Source organism: Protopterus annectens, chromosome 4.part1, assembly GCF_019279795.1.
Source record: "Protopterus annectens isolate FY-2018-M chromosome 4.part1, PAN1.0, whole genome shotgun sequence".
NCBI classification, from domain to species: domain Eukaryota; kingdom Metazoa; phylum Chordata; order Ceratodontiformes; family Protopteridae; genus Protopterus; species Protopterus annectens.
The window spans coordinates 742,555,208-742,569,904 of NC_056734.1; the positions used below are offsets into that span (position 1 = coordinate 742,555,208).

The window sequence follows — 14,697 nt, forward strand, 5'->3', positions numbered from 1 at the left end:
AAATATGCTTATGCCAAGTGGCGCATCTCATAAACACTGGCAAGAAAAAAAAAAAGAAATTAAAACACAAAAGGCTGACTGTGCACTGTTTTGCAGAATGTCCAGATATTTGCATCAAATTTTTGGTCTGGTCCTTGTAAAATATATGCTTTATTGTGAAATCACTGAAGATTGCAGTCAATATATAATGACATGCAATTCTGTTCTATAATTCATATATTTCAGAAAATGTATGCTTGCCCTTTGACCTCTCATTAGTATACTGTTTGTCCACATTACTGGCACTAACAGGTTGTGTTGAATGATACACATTCAGTATACAGGTTTTGCAGTGAGTAACACTGGGGCAAACTGTGAACACTGACTTATGCACACCCCACATCATTAATATTCATGGTGCGAAGCTGTGCAATGAAACGCAATATGCAGTATTGCATGCGTGAATACACTTCATATAGGCTCTGCATGGATCCTACATGGAGTTTACTGAATACACCCAATTGTGTGTCCCTTTATTGTTTTATTTATTTATTTTTTTTTAATTTATTTTTTTTGTTAGTGTTAAATTCAGAAAGATGGGAAAGCAAAAACTGAATGGTCATATTTCTTCTGGATCTCACCTGTTGATATCATCTTTTCTGCTGGGTTTCTACCACTTTTGGCTACAATGATACTGTCATTGAGTGCCATGCCTGTGTTGGTTCCTTCCATTTCTTCCCCTTCACTGATGTTGGGCAACTGTTAACCATCATTGCAATGTTACTGGATTCCACCTTTGATCTCCTTCAATAAAGCTGTGTTTCTGTTACTTTGAAGGACATCTCTGCAACATGTCAATTCTTACCCATTTAACAAAAATCTGTATTTTTTACCCATCATGCCATTTCTGCCTGTGGTTAATCTTCTTAATGAAAAAGATAGGCAGATACCCTCACATCTTTGTAGCTCTAACAGTATCATATTTTACTATAGAAACTGACTAAATCAACATAAACGAAATTATGTATATCAAAGAGCTAATCTACCATTGTTGTTGTTCCATTTCTCAGAACAAGAGGCAAAAATCATTAGTCGTAAAAGTGGTTGCAATATGCAAGTTATACTCAGACTCAGTAACAATTTAATTTAGACACAATTTATTACATGTGTAATAAATTTAACATGTATTATTTAAAGTGTATTTTATTTAAAATGTTATTTCTCAAAAAGCTGCATTTAGGTACCTAGACCAAGTAGCAGTGGTGTTGTTAGAAAATTAGTCAGTTACTTTAAACATGAACTCTTGTAGCAGGTTTTACATACTGTTTGTAGACTTACATCTCACCGTCTTCATCTCCTTAGATGCATTGTATGTGGGGCCAGTCAACAAATTATATAGTACAAGAACAAGAAATGCAATATTGTGACATGTTTCAAAGCAAAATTAAATAGTGGTTGTCTATGGAATTACTTAAAAATATTCTCTGCATATTTGAAAACGTGACAGCTCATACATTCAGGGAACACATTAGAAAAAAAGTAATATTCAATGTCCTTTAGTAGTGTGGACTTTTCAGTTACTTAATTTAATAACAGCCATTTCACAAGATCAAAGTTCGCCTTTTAGCATCCTGATGATGATGAGGATGATGCAGAAGTTAAGAGCTGAAGACATGGTTCTAATAATCTTTTAAAAGGGATGGAGGAATGGAATTTAACCTGAGGAAAAAAGACATGGTAAAATATATTGCATATTACTATTAGAAAATCAATTTCCTCTTTTAAGCATGCATTGTCACAGCAGTTTTACATGTAGTTTACCTGATATGGTTCATCTCAATCAATCTTCATCTGATTACATAATGGGAACATTTAGCTGTATTACTTTACACTAACAATGTTAGCTTATGAATCTTAAATAAAACATGCCTGTGCTTTGAAGCCGTCCTGTAATTTAAACATATTTATATATGTTTAGTAACAGAAGTAGTTTAAATGTAATGAATGCAGCCCTGTGATCATGGCTTAGAATCTGTCATGCATTCAGACCTTCAGTCAGCTATATGGGAATGTCAGTCTTGATCAGTGACCTCCTCATGTTAAAGCAGAAGCCTTATTGACAACATTTTTTAAATTTTGGAAATCTAACCAACCATAAATAAAATCAAGTGCAACTTCATAGACACTTACAGATCTCTCTCCATGTCTTATACTGCATTCAGACCATGGCCATTATTGACATTTATTCTAGGTGTCTTCAATTATTTTTTCAGTAAACTGGCTCATCTGTTATGCAAGCACTAAGCATGACTGTTACTGTAAATGTGAACTACCTTCAACAGTTGGTAAACATACAAACCAAGAAACACAATATCCTGAATCTTGTTCTTGCTGTTATTACCGATATAATCTTCCATTTTTACATCTGATTAAAATTAGTGATTTACGTATATAAGGATATTGGTACTCCCCAAACAAATACATCAGTTTTCAATTAATTCTTAAATGTAACCCTCTTGCAGCCATTAGTGACCTAAATAATTGCTACTGCACATTTTTACCAAGTATAGCTAAGACCTTTATCTCTAAGTTGGACTCTCACATAAACATTTGTACAAACAAAGCAGTAACAACTAGTTTCAAATATGTGGGGACATTTAAAAGCAAATCCGTAAGATAGAATTATGATATAAATGCACATCACAACAGGAAGAAAGTGCAAAGCTTTCTATGGGATGTCCCATATTCCCTAAAATAAGGGAATATTTTAATGCGTTCACAAAAAACTTTAAATCTGTGATCAGAAAACACAGAACTGATTATAAATTCAGAATGGCTACTAATTCCATAGGTATTTATACCCCTCTTTAATTACAATAGCAAGTTAAGAAGTATGCATCAATTTTTTGAAGTGATAAACTGTTCCACAGTGATGCTATCCATTCTGATCTCAAAGAAATATTAAGTTTCTTAAGCAAAGAATTCAGTGTGATCTTCATCTTCCCTGCAAACAAAACTGTCCCGATTCTGCAGTCCTTGACCCAAATTTACTTTAGTGCAATTCCAAGAAGCTTTATCTAAAACAGTGAATGCCACTTCTGCAAGCCATGACAACATACCCCAAGACTTAAAAATATTGACATGTATTATCGATTAAAACCTCAAATAACCCTCTAACAGTTTCAGAAGGAGTGGTTAGAAAGTTACATATACTCTGGAATTCAGAAAAAATTGCACAGCTGGTGGTAACAGCTTTGGCCAAAAGGGACAATTTACACAATATGGGAAATTGCAGTTCAGAGACAGGTTAGCTGTAATGTGGAAAGACCTAATTATCAGCTAATTTTGCTTGTTTCTAAATAACTGTTAACAATCACAAGTGCAAATCAGCACTTTCCTTTGGTAGTCACTACTGGTGGCCCATGCATCATGTTGGCAGAGCACCACTTTCAGTCTCTCACACACTTGCACACATTCAAACATATATACATATGCACATGAGGTCTCTCACACACACACACACCCACACACTCACACACACACACACACACACACACACACACACACACACACACACACACACACACACACACACACACACACACACACAAACAGTGTAAGCAGGGCCTGGGAGATGAACCATTTACAGGCTGCCTCTGTCCGTTAAAGACATGGATGTCAAACCAGGTAGGAATTTCCGGTTCTCCATCCAGTTGTCTAAGTTATACCAAAAATGGGTTTGGGAGGGTTTCTGTTTAACATGGATGGGGTGTCTACTCCAGAGAAGGGGTAGTTTCTGGGTTACATACATGCCTCTCTAGCAGGTCCTATGTGTATGGTATGCGATGTTTAAGTCTTTAGAATGGATATTTCTTATGCTGTTTGTTTTGTGGCTATGTAGGAGGTCCATAAGGGTGGCGATTAACAATGCCTCCTATGATAGGTATTGATCTCTCCTTCAACAGCCTATAGGAGACAAATACAGGCACAGAGCCTTGAGGTGGTCTGCATAGGAGCTGTTACTTATGCCCTGTATTATTTCAGTGACAATCCTCTGTGGACATTCCAATTGATGGATGTGCCTGGCTAGGTACATTCCAAAATGGGAACTGTACTCAATGATAGGTATAATGAATGCTGAATATAGTGGAACAATGACCTTCTTAAACCTAGATGCCATATCTTTGTTTGTAAGTTGCACAACATAGAAATATGTCCTTACTACTGTAGACATGTAGTGGTCAAAGGGTAGCTTACTGTCTACATGTTTCCCGAAATCCCTGACTGATATGTGCTATAGGGGACTTCCAAACATTCAGTACCCTGATATTGCAAGGTATTATGTAGTGTGTAACGAATCTCCAGATTCTGGGGTGGACATATAATTAAGGTTTCAGGTAATGATGCAGTGTGGCAGACAGTCTGATCCCTGATCCTTTTTGAATCTGGCCTATAATCCATCAAGTTTCTGTTTTACTAAATAAGTAAACTATTGAAATTCACTTCATTAAAGTTTATAAATGTTAACCATGTTTTTAAACATTTGCTTTGCTTCTCTGCTGCAGGAAGCAGGAATAAAAGAAAACTGTAATTAAAAAAAATCTGTTTTCTCTGACAGTGTATAACATTATATTTAGTATATTTTGAGATTAAAGTGTGGAGGCAGACCAGAATACTGTAGGAATGCAGAGAATGCAAACCCTCAAGCACAAAAACCTCAACTGTCCCTACCAGAAATGAGTTCTTTTTGACCCTTTCCAGCCAGTGCTGTAGCAGTCTACTGTGCTGGTAGCAGAGAATTCTTAACCCATACTAGTAGTTTTAACACATTTTAATACTATATAGGATTATAAAACACAGATACACTAGTACTGCAGAAAAAAATATATAAATGTACATTTAAATGCACTACATATTTCTGTTTCTTGATAAATTTCTTTCTTAGAGTATTACAGTCTAACAATAATATTCTGTAACACTTGTTTTATAAAACATTTCTTTCACCCAATTCCACGATGTAGAACAAACCAGCTACACTTGATTCCTAAATTTTTATTAGGAATATAGACAGTATTCAGGTTATAGGGTAAAAAGTAGTGGTCAGTGTAGTGGAATAACATAATCATTACACACACTTAAAATCATGCTGCTGTTTAATTGATTTTCATTATTTTGAACTTATTATTTACATATTTAACTGCTGCCTGTTCTTACAACAGTACATTGTTTTGCAAATAAAACCTTAGTCCTCTATCACATTTGTTTACTTTTTGTGTACAACCCCCCACCCACCCACCCCCACTCCTGCATCTAGATTCATTATTAGACTTTTGAACAAGATCAGAAAAAGAAACAAATGAATGCTTGCCCAAAACCTAGCTCGCCTTCCTGGGCAATGGACATTGTCATGGTCTGAATCATTCCACTCAATCCAACCATCAACAATCTACCAGTTTCACTTACAGTGCTGGTTGTAAAACTGGGATAGTGGTGACAGAAATAAGGTAGAATAAATGAATTAGTTTTAGAGAAAGGCTACATATAATGGAAAGATTTAGATGTCCTAAAAAAAAAAAAGTAAGATAAATTATTTCATGAAAACACCACAGCATGGTTAAATAAGATTTCAAAGAAACTAACAAAAAATATTGTATGGACATTTTCCATTTAAGGTTGCTAATGTTAACATGTACTCAGGCGTTGTATGATCTGGCTTGCTGGAATATCATTTGCTTACATTGTCATATGTACAGACAAAATTGGTTGAATGCCCTGCTTAAGCACATCCCTGAGACTGTAAAAGCAACATGATGAAAGTTAAAGTGATATTTGGAATTTGAGCCTATACTTTGATACAAATGCAATAGACATGTTTTCATGTTTATGCTTAGTAATTTCTCCATTTTGGGATATTCCTTTTAAGGAAATAACTGTTATTTCATGGGAAACCTGCTTTAAGGAGCTTGTCTCCAAATTCATGCCATACCATCAAAATCAGTAAGGTAGAAAGTGTGGTTGGGTATGTCCCTGTATGGGTAATGCTGAAGCTTCAAATCATTGTCTTTCTGTCTTTCTGGAAGTAAGGCTGCAGTGTCTTTTTTAGAAGTGGAAATGTCAGCTGCTTGAAGATTTGCACTTGGCAGAAACATCTTTGCCTGAATAAAGTTTTTGCCCCTTGCTCTAAGGTGCAGCAACTTCAGAGGTCATTATCTTATTTTCGGGTACATATAGTTGAGGTGTCAGCACTGTGGTATGTACAGACTTATCTCCCTGCAGAAAAAAAGACTTTGTTTCAAATTATCAGTGCCACTACTTTTGTGCAACATGGTTCTTGAGGAAAATGTTTTCATTCGACTGCCTTTAGACTAAGACATGTATTTTCTCTATAGCAAAGCTGCCCTTCATGCAGGGATTTCTTTTTCACTTTAGTTTGTAGTTGCAAGAAAAACATTGTGATTATAACCTACCAGTAGCATGCACATGTTTCAACCTATAATCATAGAACACGCACTTTTAAAATACAAATATGTGTTTTTTGTGTTTCTAAAAATTATTGAAGAAAAAAAGAAAACTTACTTTTACATGTAACTTTTCCACGCTGTTCTGTCCCTAACAACTTTTGTCCCAAATGATCAACACACCAACAGAACCCAGTACTACCATGGCACTGCTTGGGAAGATAAGCACCTTCTTCATCACATTGTGGAATGAAGGCTCCTGGCATCGGGGTTATACTTGCTGCTTCCTTCTGACACTTTGTCTGAGCGTGCTCTGTTAAGAAAATGCGAGCATATTTCAACCTGTTACTCAGACGTAAAAATATGATTTTTCCAAACCTTAGTTCAAAAGTCTATAAACAAAAGTGGTGCATTTATTCAAATATTATATCATATGACTAATCTGTAATATATTATAAGTTTCTCATTACATGTATGTGGCTAAATATATCTATTTCTTCTGTTCATGTATATATTTTTACACATGAATTCATAACAAAATGCAATTCTCAAATATATAGTATGAATACTACTTCAGGTCTCACCAGAGAAGGGGACATTGGTCTAGTGAACCAACTTGGTCAATGAAGAGTAATTAAATAAATAAATAATTAAATAAATAGAATATAAATTAAAAAAAACTCATTGTCCTGTATTTTCATTTTGTCTTAAATTTCAAAGAAAATCCCAGGTTCTTTCCATTTTGACTTTAGTTACTGAATCTACAGTTTTAATCATATTCTAAATTTATGCTCAGCTTTTTTGGGGGGGTATCTTACTTTTTAAACTTACTTTGAAACTTAAATTGTTTTTCTTAAATAAAATGAAATGCAAGCATTAGTTTTGAATTGGTGTTACTTGGTTAGTTGTCATGTAACCATGTTCATGCATGCTTCAAAATACACTTAAGATCAGCTGCAGACTAATATACATTGGTCTTTCAGAAAATATTTGGTTAATATACTGTCTGACTGATAACACAAAGAATATCAGAATAGCTGGGGGTGTGCTCAGGACTGTCCACAGAGATGGACACTTTCTAACGTATCGCCAATCCTCCCAGCACTTCTATAATGCTCATACCCTATTTTATTTATTTATTTATTGATAGTACTTTATGTAGTTTTCTTCATTATAGCCTTTTTAGAATCTCAGTGTATTGCATGCTGTCAGAAATAGCAATTTGAGCAGTTGGATTTTACACTGAACCCACATGACTGTGCCAGGGCTGGTATGATGGTAGATGAGACAGCGGGCTGTGCACCCTTATCTGCTGAAGTAAAGGCAGCCTTGGTAAACATAATGTCACTCATACAGACAGTGTTAAATATACTGCCCAACTAAAAGAGGCTAGCGGTAACCACAAGGCTTCTGTGATGAAATGTTTGGAGCAGTTGAGAAACCAGCAGCAGGAACTGGAGAGACATCCTGACTTAAATTCATCACATACTATTCCAGTTTCATCACTGGAAACATGATGTTACTAACTTGAGCTTAATTTAGACAATTTGGAAAACAGAACCAGGCAGACCAATGTGCATGTCATTGGGCTTCAAGAAGACAAGGAATGGGAATATGTTGTTTACTTTAAAAGAAGGGACTTAGTTAAAACCTTAAAATTGAAGCAGCCCTGGTTATTGAATGAGCAAACATAATCTCAAGTAGGTTTAAATCCTCTGTTCTTTCCAGATACCTCATAATATAATTTTTAGACTACACTGAGAGGGAAATGATTTCAAGTAGGGGAAGAGAACTGGGAGGGAAATTTCTTATTTTAGACTCTGTTGTAAGGCTGGACCCAGTTTACAGTAATGCTTTGCTTGTGAAACAGAAAACTATGATGCCCGTTATTCATAAGTTAAAAAAGGTGAGATTCTCATTATGTGTTCCAACTACTTTACTGTTGTCAGATCCTGGCCAATAAACACCATTTAGCAACCTAGAGGACACTAATGCTTTTGCTGACTCCTTATCAGCACAGCACAAGACTTCCCTGTCATGGACTGAAATTGTGTGGCATAGATGTTTCCCAAGGAAAAAGAGATAAGAAAAGATGAGAGAGAGGAAATCCATCCTCACTATCTAAACCTCCTGCAGGGAAAATACTTAAACCACAAGATTATCAACAGCCAGCTGATTCTTCACTTCCATCCAGGAATGCTGGAAATTATACTCATGGTCCCCCATCTCTCCTGGCAACAGGTTTTCCTTTCTGCACAAATTACCAAGGGAAGAAGATGAGGATATTTATTTTATCACGCCAGATGTAATGCCAGAGAACCATGAAAAACTAGAATAATACAGCCATGTGGACATTTCAAACATAAAATAAGTTTGAATATAGTAGTATGGGAAAAATCTGAACATTTTTAGGACTACCAGTAAGTGTGGGATATATTACCAGAATTTCTTTATTTGTTTATTTTGGTTAAAAAACATCCACCCCAAGCTGGAGGTTAGATTATTTTAGGCAGGGTGAGTTAAGAGCTTTCTTTCCATCACTTCTGGGATCACAGCCAAGACTGCATATTTTTTTTGGTCATATTACTTAAACTTGGTTCATGTTACCTTAATAAATTTCTGAGAGGGAATTTTTCTTCTTAAAAGACTGGATATTTGCATATGAATCATGATCTGACTATGGTCAACATTTCTATTTCACAGGATGGGATACAAATATCAAATGATGCCATGGTCATATCCATTGTCATATTTAAGGTACATCCCAAAGTTACTATATTTTCCTGGAATGTTCAGGCATGTGTACCTGTCCCAAGGTAAATGCATGCCTCTCCTTTATAAAAAAGACTAACACTACCAAAGTACTATTGCAAGAAACAATGCTTAAAATAGATAATGTTCAAAGAGTTTTTATGGAAGCATTAGGGAGTAGGTAGTTGTCCAAGGTCAGCAAAATGTGAGGGTTCTGATTAAGAGTCAATCAACTTTACAATGAAAACTGCTATCAGTTTCTAGGGGCAATGAAGACCAATGTCTCCTTATTTTGATAAGTATGGGTAAAGGGGAAGTGATAATAACCAACTTTTATGTGTCTGATGATGATAGGGTACAGTCTTTCCAGGCCTTCTTACGTCAGATAAAATTTTAAATAGACTGCATAACCTTCTGATCATGGGTGACTTTGACTCTGTACTGCATCCACAGAAGGATAGGATTCCAATAAACCATAATAAGTCTCCCAAGAAAATCATAGCAATGGATCACTTCTTGGTGGATATATGTGGTCTCTGAAACCTGGAGAACATTGCACACTCATATTTAGTTAACTCCATCATAAAGCAGTGCAAAGAGGATTAATGATATGTTCACGTTTTCTATACTACTGGTAAAAGTTCTTTAAAGTGCTCATATTTCTAAATCCCTTTCTGACCATTGTAAAATTTTAGTGGAATTACTAGATCTGTTGGCAACATTTCTGTTTCGTTTATGGAAGTTGAAGCCTATGATTTTAAAGGATGAGAAAGAACATAGGACTATTTCTAAGGGGCTACATGTGTATTTTTCTTTTTGTTACAGATCTGAGTCAATAGAGAGGTCTAGATTAGAAGAAATGAGAAAAAAGTAATGCCATAGATATACAATTTAATTCTAAGTACAAGGCCTTTAACGCTGTTCTGTCTGGTTAACACCTTTGGTTATGGCTGGTAAGGATTTGCTTGATAAATCTCCATGCCCAGTTAATGAAGCAACAAAGAAATAAATTGCTAACAGTGTGCATTACTGAAGAGGGTCATAAGATACAGGGGACATGATAAATCCCAAATCTCTGCATGGTAAATCCCAGAGCTCTGTATGTACAACTCAGAAGGACTGAAGCAGAACTTTATCTTCACATTTCAGTTCTCCCCTTTGTTTAGTGCCTGACATCTCTCCATGCCTGCTCACACACCAACAAAGCCCAGTGCTGCCATGACACTGTTTTGGCTGATAATCCCCCTTCTCATCACACTGAGGAATGTAAGCTCCAGGCATTGGTTTCACTCTTGCTGCCTCTCTCTGGCACTTTGTCTGAACATCATGTGCTGTGAAATATGATGTAAATGTTTCAGTTTAGAAAAGTCACAAGTGTTTTAAAAATAAAATAAAGTAATGACATTATTCACGTATTTTGTAAAACAATGACTGAACACACTAATTCCAAAAACAAATGGATTTTTATGTTATTTAAAGGTTAAGGTAAGAATGCATTTTGAGGGTCTGTGCACATGAAACATTAGTTAGTAAATAGTTTCTTTATAAAGAAATGAGAAAATAGCCCCTGAGTTCTAATAAAAATGTCTGTAGAATATCATTCTTCATTGTTTCTTCTAGTCTAATTTATTGCCTGCTTCTCAGGGTGCAGGGATGAGCATTTTGGAAAAGTGATTATGTAGTCCTAAGGAGTGAATGCTTTCATTTAAATATGTGCATTTTGAAATAAATTGTGTCAAATTAAGTTATTTTAAGCAATGGGTTATGCAGAAGGAAAGTCGAGAAAAAAAGAAAACTGAAATTGAAAATGGAAGAGAGTGGGAGAGAATTGTATAATAATTGCATCTAGCATATGTATGAGTGTAATTATTTACAATATTTATGGTTTTATTTTTAATTAAATATGAATATGCTATCAAATTATTTTATAGAGTGTTAACCCACTAACACTTTGAACGAGTGAAACTATAAGATGCATTATTGTTTAAATATGAGGATGAGGGAGTTAGAGATACAATACCCTTTGCTGTGTCTTCACACATTGTTTTGGCAGAAGGGCCAGTTAATTGATCACACTGCCTTCTGAATGGAAACTAGAGACTGGAAGGAAGATTGTGGTCCTTTTGGAAAATGTGTCATTTATATAAGGAATGGGCTCAGAACCAAAGCACAAAAATAATAAAGCAACCAAAGCTCTTGACTGATGTTTTAATTTAATTTGTGTTTATAATCAAGAAGATATTAATTTTTAGATAGTGTATTGCAAAGAATTATGCCAGTGTGGTGACTACCATCTATTATATTATATTTATTTAATACAGTTAAAGGTGTTCGCAAGAAATATATTGATTTAATTGCAGTTATTAGTGTAGTTATTAGCCTGTCTGATTTCACAATTAAAACATATATAGGAAGCAGATTATGAAACAACTTCTCAAAAATTCTCAATAAAATGTGAAAGACCATCAAAAATAGTTTATATTCAATAATTTATTCATAGCAATGTTCCTCAAACAGGGATAGGCCTCTGCAATCTAGAATTAAATAAGTAAAGAATTGAATATTCTTCCACATTTAAACTGCACAAACGTGAAGTGTTGAAGGCTTGTGATCTACTGACTGCTTTTAAGTAAAACAATTAGCCATCAGTGCAGCTGTTTTGGTATATCCACCTAAGATTTTTCCCAAGAAGCTTTGAGCTGCACTTATAACTAATAATACTACAGTGTCTATGCATGTCTGCATATGTGTCGCTGCAAGTGTGCGTGTGTGTGTGTGTGTGTGTGTGTGTGTGTGTGTGTGTGTGTGTGTGTGTGTGTGTGTGTGTGCCTGTGTGTGTTTGTGGGTCTGCATGTATATCTATGCATGTGTGTGTGTGTGTGTGTGTGTGTGTGTGTGTGTGTTTGTGCACAAGCATGCATGCATACACAAGAGCGAGTGTGTGTGTGTCTGTGTGTGTGTAGGTGATGGTGTGTTTTTGGCTTTGTGTGTATGTGCACGTACACATGACTGAGTGCATGTATGCATGTATGTATTTGTGCACAAGTGAATATGTGCATTTGTGCATGGGTTCATGTGTGCGTGTGAACATGTATGTGTGTGTTTGTGTCTTTCTCTCTGTTTGTCTCTGACAGAGTGAGACATCACTATACATCTCATCCCCATACATGATTGTCCCCAGCTTCATGAAGCCTTCTTATTTTAAAACTGTTTCACCCATTATTATACACCATAAATAATATTCTGTCATTAACTAAGCCCTGCTAAAGGACAGTAGGTACTGCTCCATTAATATGTGGAAATTATACTAAGACTGCCAGATGTTCAACATATGGTGAAACCCAAAAGTTCTTTCTCCAAGTAGAAAGAGAGCAGAAAACTAAACAGCAATAAAATACAAAAGACCACATAAAACTGAATAATCATACAATGGATCATCTACATACTTCTTATCCATGAATACTACCAAGACTGTTTACTGCATTAGGTACATTTAATAATCCTTTTTTCTTACCATCACACTTTGGTGTTCCACGTATCTCAGTTCCAGGGATTTTTGTGCCGTTCTGTGTCGCACACCAGCAGTACCCTGTGCTACTGTGGCACTGTATTGGTTCATAGTGTCCATGTTCATTGCATTGTGGCATGTATGCACCCACAATTCCAAATGGTACACTTTCTGCTTCTTTTTCACACTTTGTCAGATTGCCAACTCCTTTCAATGCAAAGAGGCAAGTAATTAATTACTGTAAACAAGAGTTTAATCTTAGTGCAGGTTTGCAATCCAAAGTGAACATGTTCAGAGACTACTTTTGATATTGTGCTCTTTATAAAATTAGAAATCCCTGCAGCTTTATTAAAATATATTCTACAGCCTCAAGTCTGGGCAACATCTGTCATTATCCCGTTATTCTCTTTGTGCTGGGTTGCTGTACACAGGCAAGTCCAATGGAAATGCAGTAAAATAGGAATGAGCAATGAATACAGAAGTTTCACTTCTCGTGCATGCGAAAACATTTCTGCTGTGGTGCAGACCAATATTTTTCTACTATAGACTATGAAAATGTTAAAATGTGGAGCTACTGCAAAGTTAGTCAATAAACTATTAAGTTTTCTGCAGTAAGCTATCTGTACCTACCAGTGTGTGTGTGTGTGTGTGTGTGTGTGTGTGTGTGTGTGTGTGTGTGTGTGTGTGTGTGTGTGTGTGTGTGTGTGTGTGTGTGTGTTTAGGGGGTGTGATTGACTGGATGAGCATGAGAGTTGATGTGTGCATTTATGTGTTATATTTTCTCATAACCATCAAACCACAGTTCAAGTAAAAGACACTAGTGCAGTTCACACAGCTATACAGATTATACAAAGCTCCAGAAATTATGAGCAACAGTGGTACCTCTTTTTGCAAGATACCCTTATTTTCACTTGCATCCTGCAAAAACAAAAATAAAAAAGCCAAATGTCCTTTCATTTGAAACGAAATTTTTTTAATTTATATTCACTTGTCATTTAAAATGAAGACTGAGAATGTGAAACACAAATTTAATGTGGAGAAAAAACAATTACTGTCTTACAGCAGATATTTTTTGCTTTAGTGGCAGAGTGAAACTCAACTCTTTGCAATGAATGTATGTATTTGCTGTTCTGCAAAATCTCATCTTTTTGTAAAAACTGTTGCTCTTTGGGCATCTGAAATGATGGAAACGTTATATTAAGTAGTATAAAGTTGTATGATAGTAGTATATGTTAGTACATATCTAATTTTAAAGTTTCCATATTTTAGTAATATATTTATCAACACTGTTCACTCATTTTTTTTGTTTTTCGACAAAGAAACTCCCAACAAATGAAAGGGGTTGTTGTGGGTTCCAGAGTGGCACCAGTTTTTGCTAATTTAATGATGGCCAGTTGGACGATTATTATCTTAAAAAGTTATTATTTGACAAGGTACATTTCTACAAATGTTATACTGATGATTTGTCTTTTATTGGGGTGGAGAATTAGAAGAATTCTATCACTTCTTTAATGAACTTAATGAGACAACAAATTTTCTTACATTCACTTTAAGTGGCAGAGGGTTTATCAGTCAATTTTCTTGATTTGACAACATTAATAACTTGAGTAACAATTTTTAGAGTTAGGTTTAAGAAAGGAAACTTTTGTGAATAATTATTTATATAAACATAGTCAACGCCCCATGTTTATGAAGCTCAATGTAATAAGTGTACACTTTATCAGATTAAGTAGAATGACTAGCAATGATGCTGTTTGCTGGACAGATATCCAAGCTCTAAATTAATTATTCTTAGAAAGTGGGTAATGTAGTGATTTTTTAGACACTATAATAGCTGAGATATAATCCAAGTCTCAAGATAAAGCTTAACCACTTTTGAAAATTGATCCAAATAATTCAACATGTGATGAATTAAAATAAAAAAAGTTTGAGAATTTGATTCTTTCAGTGGGGCATTTCCTTTACCCATAGCATGTGACACGGCCATGATCTGAGATATTC

General features: G+C 35.3%; 1 protein-coding gene across 1 annotated transcript in view; it reads right to left on the reverse strand.

The window, feature by feature from the left end:
* Positions 1-1,119: 1,119 nt before the first annotated feature.
* LOC122801036 (thyroglobulin-like) overlaps positions 1,120-14,697 on the reverse strand; it is a 134,513-nt gene continuing 120,935 nt past the window's right edge. The window contains exons 6-8 of the mRNA XM_044070499.1: positions 12,703-12,903; positions 6,556-6,750; positions 1,120-1,698 (exon numbers count right to left, since the gene is read on the reverse strand). Of these exons, the coding sequence (XP_043926434.1) occupies positions 1,694-1,698; positions 6,556-6,750; positions 12,703-12,903 (401 nt within the window). The 3' untranslated portion in view covers positions 1,120-1,693. The remainder of the gene's footprint in view (positions 1,699-6,555; positions 6,751-12,702; positions 12,904-14,697) is intronic.